The 22,810-nt window shown below is 42.2% G+C and overlaps 1 protein-coding gene across 1 annotated transcript in view; it reads right to left on the bottom strand.

Annotated features, from left to right (window-relative positions):
* Window positions 1-22,810, bottom strand: part of LOC149276278 (myosin-binding protein C, cardiac-type-like) — a 38,593-nt gene that overhangs the window by 2,466 nt on the left and 13,317 nt on the right. Inside the window, exons 12-29 of the mRNA XM_089503838.1 lie at window positions 22,260-22,426; window positions 21,832-21,964; window positions 21,457-21,459; window positions 20,295-20,419; window positions 19,811-19,916; window positions 17,665-17,831; window positions 16,255-16,420; window positions 15,646-15,752; window positions 14,998-15,027; window positions 14,464-14,600; window positions 11,941-12,100; window positions 11,614-11,718; window positions 11,238-11,426; window positions 4,546-4,680; window positions 3,575-3,742; window positions 2,677-2,765; window positions 1,072-1,267; window positions 630-769 (exon numbers count right to left, since the gene is read on the bottom strand). Coding sequence (XP_089359964.1) covers window positions 630-769; window positions 1,072-1,267; window positions 2,677-2,765; window positions 3,575-3,742; window positions 4,546-4,680; window positions 11,238-11,426; window positions 11,614-11,718; window positions 11,941-12,100; window positions 14,464-14,600; window positions 14,998-15,027; window positions 15,646-15,752; window positions 16,255-16,420; window positions 17,665-17,831; window positions 19,811-19,916; window positions 20,295-20,419; window positions 21,457-21,459; window positions 21,832-21,964; window positions 22,260-22,426 — 2,323 coding nt within the window. The remainder of the gene's footprint in view (window positions 1-629; window positions 770-1,071; window positions 1,268-2,676; window positions 2,766-3,574; window positions 3,743-4,545; window positions 4,681-11,237; window positions 11,427-11,613; window positions 11,719-11,940; window positions 12,101-14,463; window positions 14,601-14,997; window positions 15,028-15,645; window positions 15,753-16,254; window positions 16,421-17,664; window positions 17,832-19,810; window positions 19,917-20,294; window positions 20,420-21,456; window positions 21,460-21,831; window positions 21,965-22,259; window positions 22,427-22,810) is intronic.

The raw sequence follows: 22,810 nt of genomic DNA, 5'->3' as shown, positions 1-22,810 counted from the left end.
CTGTGATGATAGAAGAGGCTTATTAAAAAATGTCTCGGGCACAAGGGTGCCTCATCGTTTATATATATATAACCCAACAGACATCCGAAACTAAACCAAGCTCACGGCCCAGCTATGAGGCACCATTACAGGGCCCAAACCCAAAATAGGATTGATTGCCACAGCAGAAGCTCATTGCAGCCTGTAGGTTGATTACTTGTTTTTTGTTTTGTAATGTTTGCTTCCCATGTTAGATGGATATATTTGGTTTACTGTTGCAGCTAAAATGTATCAACAAAAGGAGTTATGTTCCAAACAAATGCATTTATGGGTGGAATATTGGGATGAAACTGACCACGTGATTGGATGAGAACCTATCCTCGTACGCCATGAATGTGGAGATGCTAATAAATAGGTTGAATTAAGGCATAAATCAGCGGCATATAATTTAGTAGGAGTCAAGCTTCTTTAATAACTGTGGACCCTTAGAACACTATCTCTGCGCTCAACATCAACGACTAGATTGTAAGCTTTTGGGACCGGAAACGTACTGGATCCCTCCCAGTGGAAACGTTCGATTTCTAGTAGGTTCTGATTAAACACGGATGATAGTGGGGTGGGCTCCTGCACCGTTATTAATTTAAGCTTACCATGGTCTTTTTGTCTGCTTTCTGAATGGTATACCCTGTAATCTCGGCATTTCCATCATCTTGCGGTGGAGACCACTCCAGGGCCACATTGAACCCCCAAATCTCGACAATCTTCAGGTTTTGTGGGGCGCTGGGTTTGTCTGAAACGGTGAAAGTTCTAAGGATCAGAGACCAACTTTAAAATAGCTCGGAAACTGTATTTCTCCTCTGGTTTACTTATTTATTCTGTAAATTGGGAGTTTTCTGGGGGTTTCTTCTGCAAGAAAGGCTTGGTTTGAATGACGGATAGTTGAGTGAGTCTCCTCGCTGATCCGACTATGCTTAACCCTTCTCGTAAGATACATTTTCAGAGTTACAGACCCCTGTTTCAGCGATTAACCCCCTGTGTATCACGGCTCTGGTGCGTCTCTCCTGTGCTGACGGTGACCCTCTGTTCACATACCTACTATCTGGATCTGGATTGTGGCCGTGTCCTCGCAGTTTTCAATCTGGATTTTGACTTGATATTGACCAGAATGATGCCTCTCCGCGGTCCTTATGAACAAGATGGTGTCGGCGTCGCTGTTTCGGATGCCAACCTGTTTTGGGTCAACAGGCTGCCCGTCCTTGAGCCAGGTCACTATAGGACGAGGTTTGCCCTGCACCGCAAAATACACCACAGGTTTATTAGTTTGCCAATTTATTGGAGGCACGATAACGCGTGGCTATACAAAAAGATACCTTTAAAAGAACAATGTCCATGTCTACTTACCAATGTGCGACATTTAAAGCCCCGTCACGTGGGCCGCCCACACCCTGAGGTATTATGCTAAAACGACTATTTGATTTTTACACCGGGGCGCCTTAACCTATCTGTATATATAGGAATCATATAATCCCCATTGCATTGCATTAACCAGAACCAAGTGTCCCCAGCTCATCCAGTAGACATCTGGTACTACCATCTCCTCAGTGTCCAGGAACAGACGTTCCTCCGCTATAAACACATCATAACTCGCTATACATTCAGAAGAGGGTTCTGTTTCTTCTATCAACACCCGAACGAGGAAGATGTTGATACTTCCATGGGTGCTTCTGCCAAAACACAGACTCGGGCCTACGCTGGGGGGCAGTAAGAGGAGAGCTGGGGAGATCCTTCATTTATTTCCAGTTGCCCGGGGGTTTCTTCCGGTAGGGGGTTAATAACACCGGCCCTGTTAACTTGTTACCTCTAACGCTTAGCGTTGTGGGTGTTGAGATAAAGGGCGTTGAGAAGCATTCAGAGCGTCACTAACAATAAACACCAAGGGCAAATCCGTCCGGGCTCGCGGGCATCGTGTGTTTAACATATTATTTGCAGCTAATGGCTACAAGGTGGAATAGATCTGATTTTTCACATTCCCGTCTCACGCGGCAGCAGGTTCCACCGGGAAACGCTACCGTTACGTGCCGCCATTCTAGTTTATCGTACATCGACAGCCCTCCGCACCCAAATTATTTATACAGATCGCGTGTCTGACACCTCCGAGCCCCAAAATGTCGTTAGACTCATAGACTGCTGGCCTCCCAGAATCAGCAATTTGAAGATTGGCCCCCAATACCGATGCTCGGCGTGTTCTGGTCAGAAATATTAAACGGCAGAAACAAATGCCAGCTTTTGCAAAGTTTCATGTCCTTTCAATAAAAGCCGCCATTGAGAAATTACATTTTGCCCCCCCAGGGCTACGAGGAACTCCAAGCCCCCCATTATATGGGCTCCACGCTTATTAACATCACTGACGGTGACTACTACTGCCTCTCGCAGAATATAAGTCACCCGATTATAAGGAGCAGCAGATTTTTTTTAAAATTGTTTTTTTGGGACATCTTTAGTTCTCCTCTATAACAGAAACCTTAAATGACCAAAAGCGCACTATATAAAAATATACAAGCTGTGGGGTACGGGTGGGTGAAAACCGCATCCCTAGGAGGTAAAAGAAGGAAAGTTTTGGGCTATTTCTGAATACCCTCGCGGAAAGAGAACCTGACTTTCCGTCCAGCTCTACTCCGGAGACCGCCGTGACGTTACCTGGAAGGGGATCACTATGTTCACCGTCTCCCCGACCCTCTTCAGCAGCTTCTGTCTCAGGTATCGCGGCAGCCAGATCTTGGGGCGTTCTACGGAAGACCAATAATCCGTATGAAGGAAGAAGCGGCACGGCACGGCCGGGTCAAAGTGAATCGCGCTCGTGTAACTCTAGACTTATTAGCCAGGCAGAAAACGACTCATTAAAATACTTCGCACTTCGCGTGTCAATCAAGGGAGCCCATTAAGAGATATTAGCGTATATCACATTTCATTGTATGTAGGAGTCCCATAATACCGTGTTTGAGTCTCTCTGGATTCCTGTGGGCCACGTGGTATTACTACTGCCCTTCCTTTGGCCTTTAATTGCCCCTTTTTGGATTCCCCAGATAATTTGATAGCTTTTAAAAGGCCTCACAGCCTTTGGAGTGGTGGAAACGTGCGTAGCAGCCCCGCGTGTGCCGGGAAGGCGTTAGGCATTCGTATTAGGGGTCACCTTTGGTGTTATTGTACACATTGACCACGTCTCGCTGCCCTTGGACTAGCTCAGCCCTTACGAACTAGAAAAATGGCTGAGAACCCTGGGTCATTTCATATGTTGCCGGAATATTCTGTGTGTATTCCGTCATCACGCCGTTCTGTGTCTACAAGGCAGGCGTGGATCTGGGCTGCACCCCCAAAACATAAGGCCCAGGAGACGCGGACTCCATATCTCGTGGTTATTTATAAAAAAAATGATTCTGGTGCAAACATGGGACGGTCCTATTAGAAGGTGGTTGCTATGGTGATAAGACCACTTTTCCAACATTGAACCAGAATCACTCTTTATCTGCCCCCCCCCCCTTGAAATTTGTCCTGTGGATCAGTTTCAGGTCCGAATAGCGACTGATTTGTGACTCACGCATTATTTCCCGAATGGTGACGGGTTCCTTAATGGTACACGGCTCACTGGGTCCCGCCAAGTTGATTGCGCGGACCCTGAAGTTGAGTTTCTCGCCGGTGGGCAAGTCTCGGATCATGACAGATGTTCTCTCGGTTAGACCAGAGAGAGCCGGGACCCATTCAGAGGCTGTGGAGAAATAATCGGAAGGGGACGTCACCCTCGGTACTACTTCTAGGTGCCAAAACAGATAAACAGGAGCCCCTGGAATGGTGATCCGGAAACCCTGTACACATCCACTCACATTGCATTAAGTAATTATCAGCTGTCGGGAAGCCAGAAATAACTGAATCCCTTCTGATGTGGTTGGGAGGAGAAGACCTAATTCTAGATAATAGGAATACCGAGCCGGGGGTTACGTTTCACATTCCTTCACCACTTTCCTAGAACGACTACAGACATTTACTGACTCTAAATAAAGCGGAGGGGGCTCTGCCCGTCTTTCCTAATTGTAAGAAAAAGCCATAGAAAAGGGAAATCACCCTCCTAGACCACACGTACAATCATTTCATCACATGAACGAGAACGGGTCCATATAAATATATTATCATATCCAGGGCTGGCCTGTGTTCCGTAAAACCCGCTAGACTGGATTTTTAAGGACTTTTGGCTAAACCCCCCCAAAAAGAGCAGGTCATTTCTCTCCTTGGTGATAAATTATTTCAATAAAACATCTTTTTGTGTCCTGACTGTTTGATGATCTCTTTTTGTCAACATTTACCAAATAAATTTATATTTTAGCAAAACTATATGTAGTTTTAAAATGCTAGCAACTAATGGCGTTCCCCCCATGTTTGAGGGATACTTTTTGAGTCTTTAACTAATATCGTATCATTCTAGAACATCATGATAGGACCAGCTAGGATCTGTCGATAGTGAATAGGCAGATGTATTGGTTCGAGAGAAGCTCTCGTTGGCGTTGGATGACTTACACCCCTCTTTGCAGTATTCCACGGTGTAGCCATCCAGCCCACCAGCTCCAATGCGCTCTGGGGGTCTCCATTTCAACGAGATGCTGGTGTCGCTGACGTCTTCCACCGTCAGATGAGTCGGTTCGCTTGTGGGAGCTAAAAAAGAAACGAGAAGAGAACAGGTGGAGGCATTACATGAAATAGATAATATCTCGGGCATCTAAGACGACACGTGTGCTCTCTCGACGCAGCTGAAACTAACTCAATTTGGCCCGGATCCCAAAAGCAGTCATTGGGTGGGTTTGTTGATTCACTCATAACGCAAGCAGATCAATTCACACGTTCACCAGCTCTTTGAAAATTAGATATTCCGAGCGGCAACAACGGACTTTTTGTAATGTTTTCCAAAAGACGTATAAAAAGATTTAGATTGTTAACAGTAAGTAATGATAAATTGGAGAATACAAAATGATATAAAAAGTACAAAACATATTAAATAATAATAATCATAATAATAAATGAATCAAACAATAAAAGTTATTCCAAGGTAGCGATATGTCTTTAAAAAGGTCTGAAAGTTCTTGAATTAAGAAAAAATTCCATTGTGTGTTGATATTTTATTTGGTTGAGGATCTCCAGCCGAGGAACTGGTCTGGGGTACTAAGTGGCTCTAAATCTGGAAGTGGTAATTGGTCTTCTGGGATCTTGGATAATAGAATAATACAATTTCTATGTTAAATACATAACTGGGAAGAAAGCCAGGTTTCAACAAATGGTGGCCAGGAGAATAATATATTTTTATTAGACTTTATGTGTGTCTAATAAATGAGCGATTTGGAAAGACATGCGCTAGAGTGTCTATCGTCTAGTGATGGCTGTGATTTTGTGATTGGGACCATCTCAGAATTTGTGTCTTGTACTATGAATATTAAAAAAAAAACTATAAATAGCTTTAAATAAAGATTTTACATTGTAAAATTATTATTATTTTTTCTTATATAAACATACAAGTAGGTGCAGAGCATTTCTCTGGAATTAAATATATTTGTAATTTTTTTTTGCAGAAACAGAAGGTGTTTAAAAATACCGGCGTTCCTTTTCAGCACACCGCGGGAAGAGAATGTCAGTCGCACCTTTTACTTCCTGTATTTTTCTTCTTTTAAAACGGTAACAGAAAACAATTAAATAGTAAAAAAGGTAAAAGTGCCCTCCTGAAATATATGATTTATTGCCAGAAGGCCAAAGAATTTTTTTGAATTCAAATTTGTGAATATTTAAAATTTAAGTTACATTTTAAATTAAATCAGAGCAACGTATTATTCTACTCCTTTCCACTTTATGAATACTCTTCTACTGCTCAATGGTTTAATAAACGTAATTCATTCTTAACCAGAAATTTGAGTTGCCCATAATTATTCTTTCTAGCGGGGTTAGAGGACAATAACCACTAAGGTCAAATACTATTATATATTAGTTGGTTTAAACTACACAAATATAATAATAGTGATAGCGTTTAATTGCACTTTTCTCTCTATGGAGACTCAAAACACACAAATAAACCAACTGGCGGTGATTGTTACCCGATAATACTAATTTCCTGGGAAAAAACCCAAAAGGTTCACGACCATAAGGTTGGACGCTACATAACTCATTCCGGAATTTATCGATTTATTGGAATAAAACTGATATTTACAATATTCCCTACCCTGGATTTTGCCAACAAATCGCTTAAATATTATATTCGCAGGAGAATGTAACAAAAATAATAACCACTTCCATTTAATAACCATTGAGCTGAAAATCCCAAATCTCTTCCCTGGTGGGTTAGAAGTTTAAAGCCTCCAGAAGCTTTTATCTAAAAAGCCTTTGAAGAAGCGGCATAAAGACTCCAAGACACTTTCCCAACTCAATCTCCCGTCCATTAAATCCACCCGCATTTTATTTAAAATACCCCAATGTCATCCCGACCTTTGAATTCTTTTTTAGATTTTGGCTTCCTCTTGTATCTTTGGAATCCATATTCTTCTTGGGATTCCGAAGAGTCCACAAATCTTGAGACGCGGGTCATGGTGAAGTCGTGTCTCCAGAAGCTGATGAGGGTGTCTCCAGACACGCAAAGCCAAACTCCCCAAGTCCAGTCCCAGGACAAATGACAGAATGGCAGAAGCCTGGCAGTGTCCTATTAATCTTCACATACGTACCAGGGAGGGGGAAGGGAGGGGGAGAATGATCTCAATTTTACCGAGACCCCACGGCCCACCCCTTCTCCACAGCAAAGAACATTTCTCTCTGTTAACATCTCTTACTCTCAATCCTCCATCATCCTCATGCTCTCACCTCTAAATATAGCGACCAGAATCAGATCAGCACATTCATGAACCCTAAACCAGGCAATGGGAATGAGAGCATCAAGGAGAATTTGGGGCTAGCAGAATTATCTATCCCCCATATTGGAAATAATAATTATAATAGTAATAATAATGAATAATAATAAAAATAATAGAATAGTAGAATTAATAGTAAGACTGGCGTCAGCTTCAAGAAAATAAATGATCCAACAAAGACAAAAAAAGACACTTATGTTGGCCGGCTTCCAGGTTTACGGGTTACATTTCTACAACCGCCTCAAAGGTGAATTTAGGTAACGCAAGATTATTCTAAAACACAAAAGACACCGAAAGATATTAATGGCTTGGACACGGGGCATCTGTCACCGCGTATCTATTCAAAGCCTTCAAAATGTATTTATCTGGCGTATTTATCCCTCTCCACCGGTGGATTTTAGTGAAAACTTGGAAAGTTTGATCTTTTTATATGTTTTATATATTTTATTTTTATTTTTGTGTTTTGTTTTAGCATGATTGTAATCAACTGAAGGTTCCGGGGTATATGCAGATGTGAATGGTGTGTTCTATTAAACATTTATTTTTTATTTTATTTATTGACCCATCTATGTGGGCTGTAACGGTCCTTTATCTATAAAAGTTGTTAGTTTTGTATCGGTTTCTCACGTTGATGGGACGGACCGGCTAATAAGAAATCACAAACCAAAACCCGATCTCACAAGACGAGACAGAAAAGGTCAAAACAGGTCTGAGACGAGATATTCCTGACCTGGATCTTTTTCCCTGCGACAGCTGTGCTTCGCTAGAAAGAATCTTTAAAACCTGAAAACCTGATAGTATACTCCACTGCCGCACAAACACATTCCTGCAATAACTTTTCTACAATTCTGACTGTATTACATCATCGATTCAATGGAGACTCGACGACCTGCGATCCTCTCCTGGAGATAGAGATCGACACATTGGGGCTTACGGAGAAACCCGTTGCAGGCACAAAAACAGAGGGGCGCTCGGAGAGGACCTACTTGTAAAACCCCCTGCCTATATAACATATACAACATATAAAACATATATAACAACATATAAAACATATAAAACATATAGCTGAAAAATGATGTGCGTAATCCCCCGAAACATAGTGAATAATATGTAGAAACGCGCCGGGTTATATTATTTATAATGAAGCCGGCCACACATGACGAGAGCTTGAAAAGGAAACATGCGGTCCCGGTTTGTACCAAATCTATACAAACATTTGTTGATAAGAAACATTTTCTGTGCAGCATTTGGGTTAAAGTAACGAGGAAGAATAAATAAACAATATATTTGGGGGGGGGTGGTGGATGTAAAACTTAACTTCAAAAGTCTGGTCTGATCAGTGTGAAAATTCCATGAAATGCAAAATAAAAGCTTTATCTTGTTAGTATCTTGTGCTTGGGTGATGTGATATGCTGCATGTATCCTTTCCATGTAATTGCTGTTTTTTAATCATTGTTTTACAGTTTGAATTATTTTCTATTTTTATTATTTTTCTGGGTATTAAATAATAATAAAAAAAACCCCTCACATTTGTTTCCATGTTTCTCCTGGACAACTCCGTCTCCTGTCTAATTATTGTTATAGTTTGTATTATATATACACACCCGTATAAAAGTTTGGGGTCACTTAGCTGGAAAAAAAAGGACATTTCGAGCTGTAACATAATTGCAAAGGGATTTCTTACAATCAATCAGTCTTTTTACCTTAAACTTGGATCAGCGAACACAACATGCCATTGGAACACAGGAGTGATGGGAGTGATAAAGGGCCATTGGAACACAGGAGTGATGGGAGTGATAAAGGGCCATTGGAACACAGGAGTGATGGGAGTGATAAAGGGCTATTGGAACACAGGTGTGATGGGAGTGATAAAGGGCCATTGGAGCACAGGAGTGATGGGAGTGATAAAGGGCCATTGGGACACAGGAGTGATGGGAGTGATAAAAGGCCATTGGAACACAGAAGTGATGGGAGTGATGGGAGTGATAAAGGGCCATTGGAACACAGGAGTGATGGGAGTGATAAAGGGCCTTTGTATGCCTATGAAGATATTCCATTAAAAATCAGCCGTTTCCAGCTACAATAATCATTTATAACATTAACCCCGTCTACGTTTGATTTCTGATCCATTTCATCTTATTTTAATGGTCAAAATTTGCTTTTCTTCAAAAGCAAGTGACCCAAAACTTGTGAACGGTGGCGTATATAATGTATGTTATATAATATTTATAACATAAATAATTTAAGCACTACTCAAAGGAAGCGACATTTTTCTCACACCACTTCTGCATCCCCTTAAATTAATATTCCACTTACTATCACACTTGAGACACTTTGCGGGCGAGCCGTGCGCGGAGTGTAATTGTATACCGTCAGCGTGTTAAGCTGCGTATCGTCTATGGGTGGGATCGCTGTCTGCAGCTGGATACTAAGAGTTATGGTTTGGTGACAGCTAGAAAGTTACGTGCCGCAGACCCCCTGCATGTATAACGGCGACTGTGTCACTCGGACACCCGGGAACGGGAAACCACAGAATAGAAGCCCCACGGCGCGTTCAGATATTGTTACCCAAAACATGATATACGGGATAGAATGTCTGATGTCATCATCCTGTCTAAAGCTAAGACTGGTAGAACAAGCTTAAGGATAGACAGCATGTGTACGTGTACGGGTATGTGTATAAAGTGATAGACAGCATGTGTACGTGTGCGGGTATGTGTATAAAGTGATAGACAGCATGTGTACGTGTACGGGTATGTGTATAAAGTGATAGACAGCATGTGTACGTGTACGGGTATGTGTATAAAGTGATAGACAGCATGTGTACGTGTACGGGTATGTGTATAAAGTGATAGACAGCATGTGTACGTGTACGGGTATGTGTATAAAGTGATAGACAGCATGTGTACGTGTACGGGTATGTGTATAAAGTGATAGACAGCATGTGTACGTGTACGGGTATGTGTATAAAGTGATAGACAGCATGTGTACGTGTACGGGTATGTGTATAAAGTGATAGACAGCACGTGTACGTGTACGGGTATGTGTATAAAGTGATAGACAGCACGTGTACGTGTACGGGTATGTGTATAAAGTTATAGACAGCATGTGTACGTGTACGGGTATGTGTATAAAGTGATAGACAGCATGTGTATGTGTACGGGTATGTGTATAAAGTGATAGACAGCATGTGTACGTGTACGGGTATGTGTATAAAGTGATAGACAGCATGTGTACGTGTACGGGTATGTGTATAAAGTGATAGACAGCATGTGTACGTGTACGGGTATGTGTATAAAGTGATAGACAGCATGTGTATGTGTACGGGTATGTGTATAAAGTGATAGACAGCATGTGTACGTGTACAGGTATGTGTATAAAGTGATAGACAGCATGTGTACGTGTACAGGTATGTGTATAAAGTGATAGACAGCATGTGTATGTGTGCGGGTATGTGTATAAAGTGATTAAAATTCCAATTAGACATTTCTTTTGTTTCTAACAATTGCCTATGAAGAATATACCTCTTGTGTAATACTCCCTCTAGATTGTAAGCTCCTTTGAGCAGGGCTCTCCTCACCTCTTGTTTCCGTAAATGGAATTGTTATAATATTTATTTACAAATTGTTATGTCCTGTTTACTCATTGTGCAGCGCTGTGGAATATGACGGCGCTATATAAAACAATAGATAATAATAGAGACCATAACGCTCCATGATGGGATTAATTTACCGTTATCAGCTCTGACATTCACTCACGTAGAAAAGTCTTTGGCTGAACCCCTGGCCGGCTAAGACGCTGCCGACTGCAACTTTGAAGGCTAACGGATCCTGGGGGCTCTGTCTATCTATCAACATACATATATAACCCGTACATATATATAACATTCGGACAGAAAAGTTTATTTCTGCTAAGTTTTTCTTTAGTAATGACAAATTTCTGTTTTATTACATTACATAAGTTATGGTGGGTAAAAGGTGATGGAAACCCTTCCACTAAAATTTAAGGGGTAGTAGAAGTATTATTAAACACTCATCTACAGACACCAGACAAGCCAGAAGGCTTGCTTTTCCCTCAGAAATCTCATGGTGCTTTCACAACCACAAGGGATTCTGGGTAGGCACATGCAAATAAGGTTAACAATTATCACCTTTGCCTCTATATCCACTTTATACATGGATTCCTTGAAAGTAACTGCCCGCTGTACAAGACAGCCTTTAGACAAAACTCAGGAAGAGGTACAATAGCCAGATCACCACTGTCCATGAAAAGTTATGAATGACAGCTTAGGGATACCCGGCAGGTTGTGTTTGATTAGAAGTCACTTACCGATAGGCATGAATGGCTGTGAGGGCTGGCTGGGAAGCGACATTCCGATGGAGTTCACGGCGAAAATGCGTACTTCGTAAATAACCCCCTCAATCATCCGCAGGGACTCGTAGCTCAGCTCCTTCACCAAGTCGTAGTTCAGCCGCATCCAGCGGTAACTCTTCTTTTTCTTTCTCTCCAAGATGTAACCTGCAGGTAGGATGAGAAACGGTCGGAATCGTCTTTAAATGGGAGATAAAAGGCATTTGGCCCATCAAGTCTGCCATTTTGTTTGGATACGTGCTGTAGGACCTCAAACCTTGCTTGGTCATTGATCGCTAAGTGTAACCTTACGTCTATCTAGGATGAACCCAAACAACAAATAGATGGCACTTACCCAGAATTGGTTGTCCTCCATCATACTTTGGTGGGTCCCACTGGACAGTGCAGTAATCCTCTCCAATATTCGATATGCGGGGAGCCTCTGGTGGATCTGGGGCCTCTTTAAAAAGGAAAGAATGACCAAGTCAACGTCAACCTCAATAAAATCCCTTCACTCAACCATACACTAATTTATTCATTATTATATCAATTACCAATCTCTAATTATTAATACAGTACATACTAGCTGTTCCAAAAAAATATTTTTTGAGGATCTTTGTCATAAACAACTCAAGCCACCCCTGTCCCACCAATACCATTCAGCAGGCTCTCCATGACGTACCGATAACCTTTACGGTGATGTTGGCTTTGTCCTCTCCAGCTGGATTCTTGACCACAACGTTATATACCCCCTCGTCCTGCTTCTCTGCCCCTTCAATGATGAACACGCAATGGTCCGCATGCGTCTCCACGCGGACTCTGCCATCAGTCTCAGAAAGTATCTGAAAAAGTCAAATTATTTGAATCATGTGACATCCGGTGAATCTGCGACTTCAGAGATGAGCGTCGGTTAAGTGCTATAACACGATTTAATGCAGCTTGGAACTTTGGAAAAACAAACAGAAACGGCTTAATAGATCAAAGAGTTGATTATCTGATAAAGAATGGAAATTCCGATATGAAATAATTGAAATATTATAAAATCTTCATCCCAGCTTTATAGGTGGGAGGTAAAAATGAAAATGTTTCAGGAGAACTGCCATGTCCTCAAGGAATAATTAGGTGTAAGCATTTGGGATAAATTATATGAATATCAAATGGAAGATGGGCCCGTCGACATTAAAAGCGTGTTGCTTTTTCATGGAACTTGGCCGGTCAATAAAGTGTCTGCTCCATACCTAAGGATGGTCCGACCGTCGTATGATCTCCGGGTTACCATCATACCCAATAAAGTTTATATTCATCCCGGGAATAGAAGAGACTTTCATCTCCCCTGAGTCCTCCATGATAAAGTTCATATTTCATTTGTTCCCATCCCTGTCACTATCAGATAAGGGTCCGCGGTTATCATCGTATCACAGTTTCCGAGTTACAAGTCGCTGCTATAAATGTATTTGTGTCTGAGATGTAACCTCTAGTTACTCATTCAACTCATTCAGTACATTCAAGAACTTCTTCCTACTTTACAACCAGGAGGACCAGCTGTTGGGACGCGATATATTCACTAAAAACAATACTAAGGAAGAGGTCAGGACCATACTTGGAGACTCTCAGCGTTTGCCCCCAAGTCTCAGGGTTTTTGCCCCAATCTGTAGATGACTCTTTCCTATTCTACCCTGCTGTGATCATATATAAGACTCCCAGTTGGTGCTTTTGCTATCAGTATGTTATGGCTGATGTCCCTGCTTGAGTGTAGGTGATTTAATAAAGTGTATTTTTAAAATAATGACGAGTCAAGGTTTCCATGAGAAGCATTTGGTGAGCATATTCAGTGAGTAACTACATAGAATTTTCACAAGGAGTTATCAGTAAAAAGTCCTCCTTTGAAACAGTCCTGAACAAACTTCCACCAGTTATATCTGAGCTGATAGAGCAAAAGAAAAATAAGAAATTCTCAAAATAAACCCAAATTATACCTATTTATTTTCTAATGTTTGGATAAACTAAAACCAAGAAAAAAAACCGACCCCCCCCCCCAAATAATTCTTAGTGGAATTGACGCACTAGTTTGGAAGGTCCCCAAAATAGGCTAATGACTACAGAGCCCCCCGAGCCTCCAGCTTAGAAATTATCATTAATTAATTGGAATTAAGGGTTTTATGAATGTTCTGAAGGCTTTGTAATCATTATGTGTTTAATACGTCAGCGTCCATCCTCTGGACTATTCTATTTATTGTATTCTCATTCCTTTGTGCAGAACCTGGATTCTTCTCCCAATGCTTGGTGGCTTATATGCTCTTCACAGTAATTGTGAAGCGCCAGCTTCGTTGCCGAACTTCCTCTACTTGGTGTTCCACCGAAAACAAATGCTTAATAGAATAATTAGCTTTTGCCTTTATTTGTTACTTGAAATAAAAAAGGATCGAATGACACATTCAGCCCATAATACCCATAAGAGAACCAAAAACATATATTTTCACCCCGGAACTCCCCTTCGGCTGGGCCCAAAAGTTTAATCGAGAAGGTTGCATGTCAGGGGAGTGATGTTAGGCTGGACGTGATCACGCGAGGGGTGGTTCACACGTGGTATAAGTGTATGTGTCCACACGTTACCTGATGGGGAATGAAACTACCGACTTACATCGACTTCATCTGACACATCCTCGGGGTCAGAAGCAGGCCTGATCAGAGGCTGCTGAAATACCTATTTGTGGAAATTCAATAACAGGGAATATGAAGGAATGAAGGTGGGTGGAATTTACACAAATCCGGCAAAGCTGCTTCCAAACAGCCGAGCCAACTCAACCTCTCCGGGCTCCTGGATAAAGGTCTACCTAACGATGGATGAACTGCTCCTCCTCAAAGCACAAGAAGCAAAAAAGTTTTGGGATTCCTGCGGGACACCATGGGGCCTTATTTTGGACTTTTATCCAAATGCCCATGAAGTCTAGGCATGTTAGTATGACTATGTATACCATTTATTTCAACTTCCGGAGGTCAAGGATTTATAGTGTTAGCAGGTCAACGTCTCCGGTCTTTACGACTCAACGTATTGCACTGCTGCATGTTTCAATTTGTTAGCAGAAATTAGAGAAATAACATAATGAAGGTGAAGGGGTCATGTGATAGAGGTCATGTTGTTTGAGAATGTAAAGGAAATTGTCATTACACATTAGATTTGACGATGTTAGAGAACACGGCCTACCTTATCCCCCTTGCTCCACACCACGGTGGGTGCCGGATCTCCAGTGATGGGGACATCGAGACGCAACTTATTGCCGGCAACAACAATGATGGTGTCGACATTCTGGGAGAGGCAGTCCAATTTAATCTTCGGTGGCTCTGTGAGGACAAAACACGCAGAGACAGTGAGCGAGCGAGATTTTTCCCGAAATGAAACAAAATCCACAAACATAAAGGCCTCTCATGGTGCAAAACAGATGACCTTCAACTGATGTGAGATAAGTCCCTACAAGTGAAGAAAAAGCACCTATGAAGAACACGGATAAACATTGGAGATACATATATTAATAAGCATTAATCATTTGACACAGAATACCAGAACAAAAGCAATTCGAAACAAGGAAAGTTGGGTTTCTGTACAAAAGCAGGAGGGTTCTCGGGGGTTCCGGATGTCTCAATCCTGTTTGCTGTCATGTAACCACGAGGGTGACCCCTATGAACCCCTTGGATGCACGTTATGTTTTACATGGGCACACATGATCGCTGATAACAATACCTTGTCGTGGAACAAAGTCAATCTTCACCTCTGGAGAGAAAAGAGAAAGATCACCAGGTGAGTGTTTTTGGCCACATGCAGTCACGGATCTGTATTCATCCGAAATTGGGTTAGATTGTAAAAACAAGGATAGACAGAATCTAACGCCAGATCGGACCCATTCGGCCCGTCTAGTCTGCCCATTCGTCTTAGATTTAGGAGCCAAATGCCTTTCCCATGCATGTGTAAATTCCTTTATTGCATTAACCTCTTACGCTTTTGCCAGGCGGGTCTTCTGCCCTCTCAATAATGTAAGAAGGTATTACTTTATAAATTAATGTTCTCAAAAAGGCAACAGTTCTTCATGAATTAAAGCTGACGGAGCCGACAACCTCTCAGCGTTGGGCTGTGGGCACTACTACTGCCACCTAGTGGTAGATGTATGATAACCATAGACATCCTCACACACTACATCAGCTTTACTTCTTCTTTCATGTTTGTTACTACTGGATGTATTTAGTTCGTACAATCAGTGGATACAATGTGTTATATGAGATGTGCGCTTGGAATAAGAGCTTTATTTCATTGAAGCTGCATTTTTATTGAACGTAATCCCACAGTGACCACGGCGCTCCCATCCATTAATGGAGAGCGGTGATAAAGACTCACCCATAAAGTGTAGTTTTGCAGAGAGGTTGAAAGCAAATCCATTGGGAATGAAGGAATAATCCCCCTCATCTGAAGGCACCACGTTGTCAATGGTCAGTTTGTGGTTCCTGAAATGAAGGTATAATTAGGGGGGGGGGCATGAACTGAACCCCAGGACACAATAAAACACAACAGGCCAGCCGCTGGGACCTCATTTTATTCGCTTAAACGGCCTCTGAGAAGGAATGGAGCTCATGCTTTCCTTTGAATTACGTTTTACGGGAGTTTGCGTTAGTCTTAAAGGGTGGAATTAAAATAAAATACGTTCCATGAAGCCAAGCTATTTGTGGCAGAAATATTGGACCAGAGTGTGAACTATTTCCTCGGAAATAAATGCTGTCCAGAGATTTGACCCACTTGCTTAATACTGAAATCTTTGGAAGGCTTTAGGAAAATGAGTTGAGTTATGATGTCATCAAAAGCACAATATGTGGCTACAGAAGGACTATAAAGCTCTCTATCCAATGGCCGTAGTAGAATCCCTGAAGTCGTCTGGAGAGCCACCAGCTGGCGTCCCTTCTACAGAGAGTAACGTAAAACATCTGGAAGCTCTGAATAACTAATAATGACCTTCCGATGTGCGAAACCTTGATCCTGTCATTAGGAATCACTTCCTTCCCGTTTTTCACCCAGATTCCCGTGACCGTCTCATCAGACACCTCGCACTTGAAGACAGCTTGTTCCTTGGCTTTCACCGTCAAGTCAGCCACATCCTGCAGGATCTCCAGCTTCTTCTCTGCGGAGGGAGAGAGGAGACGTTACACAAGGGACGCCCGCCAAACCAAACCAAAACCCACACCGAGAGCCCATATCCCTTACACTTCTGAGCTGAGAGGGGATACAAGTTAACGAGGAACTGAATCCAATAATAACACGAGGGCCATGTAAACTAATTAAAAAAACATTAATATCATTGTTTCTGCTGTAAAGAATCTGTCCTATGTCTTGCCTTATATTCAGGAGCCATACGCCTATACTATGCATGTTTACATTCCTTCACTGTATTGACGTCTGCCACTTCTGCTGGGAGACCATTCCACTTATCTACAAACCTCTCAGTGCAACACTCAAAGTCCGCTAAAATGTCTTCTGAACCATAAAAATGAGAGAGTGGATAAAATGAATTATTTAAGTAAGTAGAGAACCCTAAATCGCCAGGTTCTTGTATACGTTCAGTTCAGTCTGAGGGTTCTTGCACCTGGCTTCTTGGCTACCGCTGAGTTCCTGCTGGGAGCCCAGTTAAATTATTTGCTGAGCTAAGGAACAGATGAACGTAGAGCGTCAGCAGCTCAGAATATCACTCATTTAACCTTTTCGGTGCGTTACTCATCCCTTTGGCACTCAGGGGTCTTTGCGGGAGTCTGTCTGAGAACCAAGTGACAGGGTCAGGCCATCTTCAGACGCCACGGACAGAGCCTACAAATAATCTTTAACTAGTCCCTGCATGTCATTGTTCAGCCGCTGACCAACGTGACACGGAGAGGAGGATGCTGCCAGAACTAAAACATATAAACTGGTATCGAGTTTCAACACAGGTGGGCAACGAGTTAGTAAGTGAGGACACTTTACTGACTTTGGTAGGTTATCACAGACGTAACACTCCAGTTTATTGTCTGATTTAGGATGATAACCCGCCTCGTTGTGTTTTAGATACATATTATTTGTGTGGCTACAGTTGCAACAGATATCCAGAGAGGCCAAATGTATTTATTTGACATTGAATTAATAATGTAACGGTGGTGTCCCAAAAACAGCAAGTCCTCGAGTGGCAACTTGAACATCTGATGGAGCCCTATGGTGGGATCTGATGGTTATTATAGAGAGAAGGAGGCTCAGGGACACGATTCTTGGTGGCAGAAGTGGGATCCACGTCACTAGTGGCACAGATATCATCACCCTGACCCCGGAGCTGGCTCTGTGATCGCATTGACCGAGGGCGACGGGATACAACGTTACACCTGCAGCTCTTGGTTTACTTACCTTGCACCATGAGCTCCGCCACAGACTCTCCGCCATTGGTCTTGACGATGTAGTGGCCGCTGTCTTCTATGGTTGACTCGTTGATAATCAAGTAATGCTTTTTGCCGTCTTTTTTGAAACGATACTTGAAGGTCTCCTCCCTGGTCAGTTCTACCCCATCTTTTTCCCTGTAAAAAAAATCACATTTCTATCACTTTTGGAAGCCCTAGAGCGCGCTGTGAATCCTGTGATTTCACTGCATTTTTTTGATGACATCATAATTTTGATTTAAGGGGGGGGGGAATTTTCATTGTCCGCAGAATCCAACCTGTATCGCCTCTCTCTCTCCTCTCTGCGAGGTTCTATATCTCTCTCCAGAAGAGACGCACATAGCCGTATTTCCTCATCCAGCCAAAAAAGGCTGCCGGAACCAATCAACAACAAGCAGCAACTCAACAATAGGGAGAGAGAACTTAATTAACTGGGGAGGAATAATCAAGCTGATCCTGATTTTCCCATGGAGAAACCCTCATAAGACATATATAAAAGTACAAAGGACTATGTGTAATGAATAATGCAAGTAAAAGGGGCCACGCTGACTCTTTGCAAGCCTGTACGATGGCACAGACTGAGTCAATGACTGATGTCTGGTAATTACAACTTGTGAATACCCCCCGACCAAGGTGACTTTTGCTGGGAAATGTGCGTTTAGTCCGACACAGCATTTAACACCCCGTCCGTACGTCTAATGGGGGCCGATCGCATTTTAGCAGCTATGCGGTGACATCGTTAAAAAGGCACCCGCGGGTTCTCACGTTTGTAGCGAGCGCGCCGATACGCGACTCCACACCGACGTGCTATTTTAAAAGCTGAAACCTATCCTCGGACTGAATTACACGGCCGGCCGCAGGAACGGGTTTGTTAAAATGCCAGGACTTCATTTGAAACCTTGCGGGACTCATGCTGTGTGTGTTTGCGCATGGTTTAAAAAAAAAAAAAAAAGTCCTGCGGTAGCTTAAATACTTGTAATTAAAGGAGGGCGATTGTAAAAATGGCTGGAGCGGAGAGACTCCTGTTTCAGAGAGGATGGGGGGTCAGGGAGAGCCTGGCGGAGGTGGAGGGGAGGCATATTGTTAGTAGGAACGTCCGTACGGATGGAAACGAGCTCATTAGCAACCAAAAAAGGTCATCCTGCGTCGGTTTATTAATACAGACGTTTGCAAAGCCCTGGTCGGGGGGTACGGTCGGCACCCCATTATTTCCACTGGTCAGATAATTATTCCGCTTATTGTTAAATGTGAGATAAAATCATAATAATCATGTATTGCTTAATAATAATAATAATAATAATAAAATAATAATATTAATAATAATAAACAATATATATTATTATTATTATTATTACTATTATTATTATTATTATTATTGCAATTTAATTTTTAGCTTCACATTTTCCATCTCTTAAATTGAAAAGCCGTAGCCAGGGCTTAGAATCTGAGCAAAATTTCAGCGCACTTATTGGTCTCCTCCCGGGCCGCGCATGTTTATGGCAGCCGTTTATGGCAGCTCCCCCATACGGCATAACAGAAAATGACAGAGATCGCGCTGCCCCGTCTTGTTACTCTCCGGCTATTTCGGTTAGATTTTCGCCGTGTATTTAAGTTACAGCTCAGTATCCTTGTCTTGTGCTGATGAAGGGGTCCGACACATGGAAAAACAGTATGGAGCCTCCCCACCCTCCAGGGACAGAAATAATACGTGACTCACTGACTACGTGGCTTTAGAGATCACATCTGCAAGAGCGGAAGGTAAAAAAAAAAAACGCCTCTGGCTTCAAATCCCTAACTTTTACTGCTTAATAGATCCTCGTTACAGGGCAACCTGCGCGGTCTCCTACACAGATCACTTCTATGTGGTGCGTTTATCGTCCACCACATCCAACTCAAGGAGTGAGGGCTGTCACCACGTCTGGATTGACTTGCTGGACCTGGTACTCCAATTCACCCAAAAGCCCAGCCATGGTCATACCTTGGCTGGCGATTGTTATCTTCTCCTTAATTAATTTCCTAGGTGATAGAAACTTGGAACCCACCGGCAGATCTGACCCGTCCCCCCCCCCCCATTACATTAGATTGTAAGAGTGAGCTCATCGTTAAGTACGTCTTACCATTTAACCTGCGCTCCTTCTTCTGAGACCTCGCACATAAACTCCACTCTCTCTCCCACCATCACCACCTGGTCCTCCAAGGACTTGAGGATCTGAATGGGAGGCTCTGCAAAAAAAAATAAAAAATGAATATCTTAGGAGGGAAAAAACTTTAGAAGAACAACCTATCAGTGCCTACTTTTGTGTCACATGACAATTAAGAGTTCCCAGAAAAAAATATGATCGACGCAGAAGCCTTTACACCAAAAGCTACCATTCACAGGTGATCTCGTTGGTATGTTGGCGTCAATCCATCAGAAAGATATATGAAGGAACTCTGAGGATACATACAGCTTCAAAAAACATACCTTATATCTATTACATCGAAAAACAGGTTTAATGCCAAGTTTAGCTATAATAATTAATGTCCCACTAAGGACCAAATTACCAAAATATGAAAGCGACTCATATTGCCCTAAAGCCACAAAATTCCACCAAAACTTACCTTTTACGAAAAGCTCGGTGAAGCATTTCTCATCTCCGATGACACACTGATAGGCAGCGTCGTCTGCCAGGGAGCAATGGTTGATGGTCAGGATCCGCTTGTTCCCAATACTCTCAAAGATGTACCTAGAAGATGCATGGAAAAGCCAAGAGAGAGTGTTTAGAGTTGTGCCAGTGTCACGGTTTGTCATGTATCATGGATCGGATGGCGTGTCAGCGGCTTGGCCAAGCCAGACGGTTATCTGAAGATGATATAAGTGAATACGTATAGACATATATCTCGGGATCTTCTCATAGACATAACCTTCTGGAGAACTTGAAGTGTGTTGGCTGCCACCTTCACCACTTTTGGAAGGAGATGAATTATTGGATGCAGAAATGTCAAATAAAGTGGTTATGAGGAGAGCCTTGAGTACTTTCTCACCCTCGGCATGTACCTTCGTAGCTCATTAACAAGTCCAAAAAGAACACTTAGCAATCCGATTTCTGGCACGTATGGACTTGCTTATTAGTAGCAAGTCTGCCAAGAACATGATTTGCATCGGTTTTAGTGCTTGTGGCACGTTATCACTGCCGGGGTCAAGGTTCTTCAGTTTCACCAAGTGTTTAAACACATAAAAACCGGTTGCCAGATCGTTTACTTGAAATCAATAAATTACACCTGTGGCTAGGAATAATTCGTAGAGTGGAATTTTCATGGAATTTCAAAGTAGCGATGGCCTTGTCTATAGATAAGATTGATGTATAATGCACCACGCTGGTACATTCAATCCACAGGCACCATTCTATATCTTCATTAAGCCATTAATGGAACCATTGGAATTCTATTTAAGGGACACTACTATGGAAAACTTCAGCATAAACACTCAATGTTCTAAGAATTTCTTACATTTTCGGTGTATTTGTACACATTGTGTTTTCTCCTTGTTAGTCTGATCTCAGTTCTCTGTTACAGGTAAATCCGGGGTTAATTATGGCACATTTTTTAATAAATATACATTTTACAAAAGAAAGTCAACCTCGATGGTTCCATAGAACTGTACCCAAGCATTGTGTGGATGGCAATACTCCAGTAAGCCCCCAATAAACTTTGTTAGTAACCCCTCATAGGATGAACCGTGTGTGAATGGTGGCAACTTTATGAAGAATCTAAGACAACTTACTTGCTGAAGGATCCGGATGGAAATTCAAACAAAAAGTGACATCACGGAATGAGTCAGAAGCATGAGAAGGGAGAAGGAAAGACACAATAAATAAACTGATGACAAGATCAAAACCGAGCGATAGACTACTATGTAAGAGTTCTGGGGATGGTGCAATCTATGCAGGGGATCATTTTAAACTATAAGACCCCGTCGTAAGATCATATTGTACGCCCCATTATAAGAATCCATCATTAAGATTTAGAAATGGTTGATTTCTATTCAGTGGTACATAGCATAATACCTCTGTTGGTGGAGTCCTGGTGAATTTATTTTGTAGTTACATTGTTACTGTCGCAGGTTGCTCTGCGTTTGCCCCATTCTATCCTCTTTTACCTGCCACTGACACGGATCTCTTGCCCGTTCTTCAGCCACTTGACTTCAGCATCTGGGTTGGCCACTTCCACGACCATCTTCATCTTCTGGCCTTTGTCCACTTGGTACGCGGGGTCCAGCTTCTTCAGGAAGGCTAAAGGACAGAAAATGTTTAGGGAGACAAAATCCTAAATGTACACCAGAATAAAGAGCTGCATTTGTTTTGTCTGATGTCTTAAGTGTCTCACCATTGTCATGGAACAGATATAGAGCCTACATCAAGAGATAGGGATCAATAAAAAGCATATTCCTGAGGGAATTCTGCCAATTTCATCCATCCAAAGACCACACTTATACCTATTCACGATTAATAGATTTTATGTTCTATGTTTTATTTAGCCAAGGACATTGTTGTCTATCTCCTGCTGCTTGGTGGTACTTGGTCTCACCTGTGCTCTTCTTCTCCTCCTTCTTCATCTTCTTGAGCCGTTTCAGAAGTCCTCGGAGGTCAGTGATACCGTACTGGAAGGCAATTTTCTCGTATTCAGAAGGGGGTGCCTTGCGAAGAATCTCCCAGACGTCAACATCCACGGTTTGCTCCTGCTTCACCTCATTACTGATGGGGAAGGGGGGAAAAATCAACTGACAGTCAAGGTGGCTCCCTCCTGGAATGGCCAGGAGTAGAGAAATATCATGTAAAGCAAATGAAATGTGAGATCTTAGAAAAACTTTGAGTATAACCCCAAAAGAATAGCGGCCAGTTAAAAATAGCCATTGGGTCAACTTTAACCCATTATTTCTTAGTCTGAAGAGTGAAAATATATCTTAGACCAATTCTGCCAATTTATTAAAAGGGGAAAAGGGGCAATTCCTATGTCCATCTGATCCCATGTCTTCAGTTCACAGAAATCATGAGATCTCTGCTCTTTATAGTAAATCACACGCAGTACCAAAAAAAGCTGTGTTTACTATGAATAAGAGTGTATCCTGAAACAATAGC

Source organism: Sceloporus occidentalis, unplaced genomic scaffold (assembly GCF_023333645.1).
Source record: "Sceloporus occidentalis isolate IW3139 unplaced genomic scaffold, rSceOcc1.0.p SCAF_243, whole genome shotgun sequence".
Classification (NCBI taxonomy): Eukaryota; Metazoa; Chordata; class Lepidosauria; order Squamata; family Phrynosomatidae; genus Sceloporus; species Sceloporus occidentalis.
The sequence above is the reverse complement of the archived record's forward strand: the minus strand, read 5'-3'. Positions and strand labels throughout refer to the sequence as shown.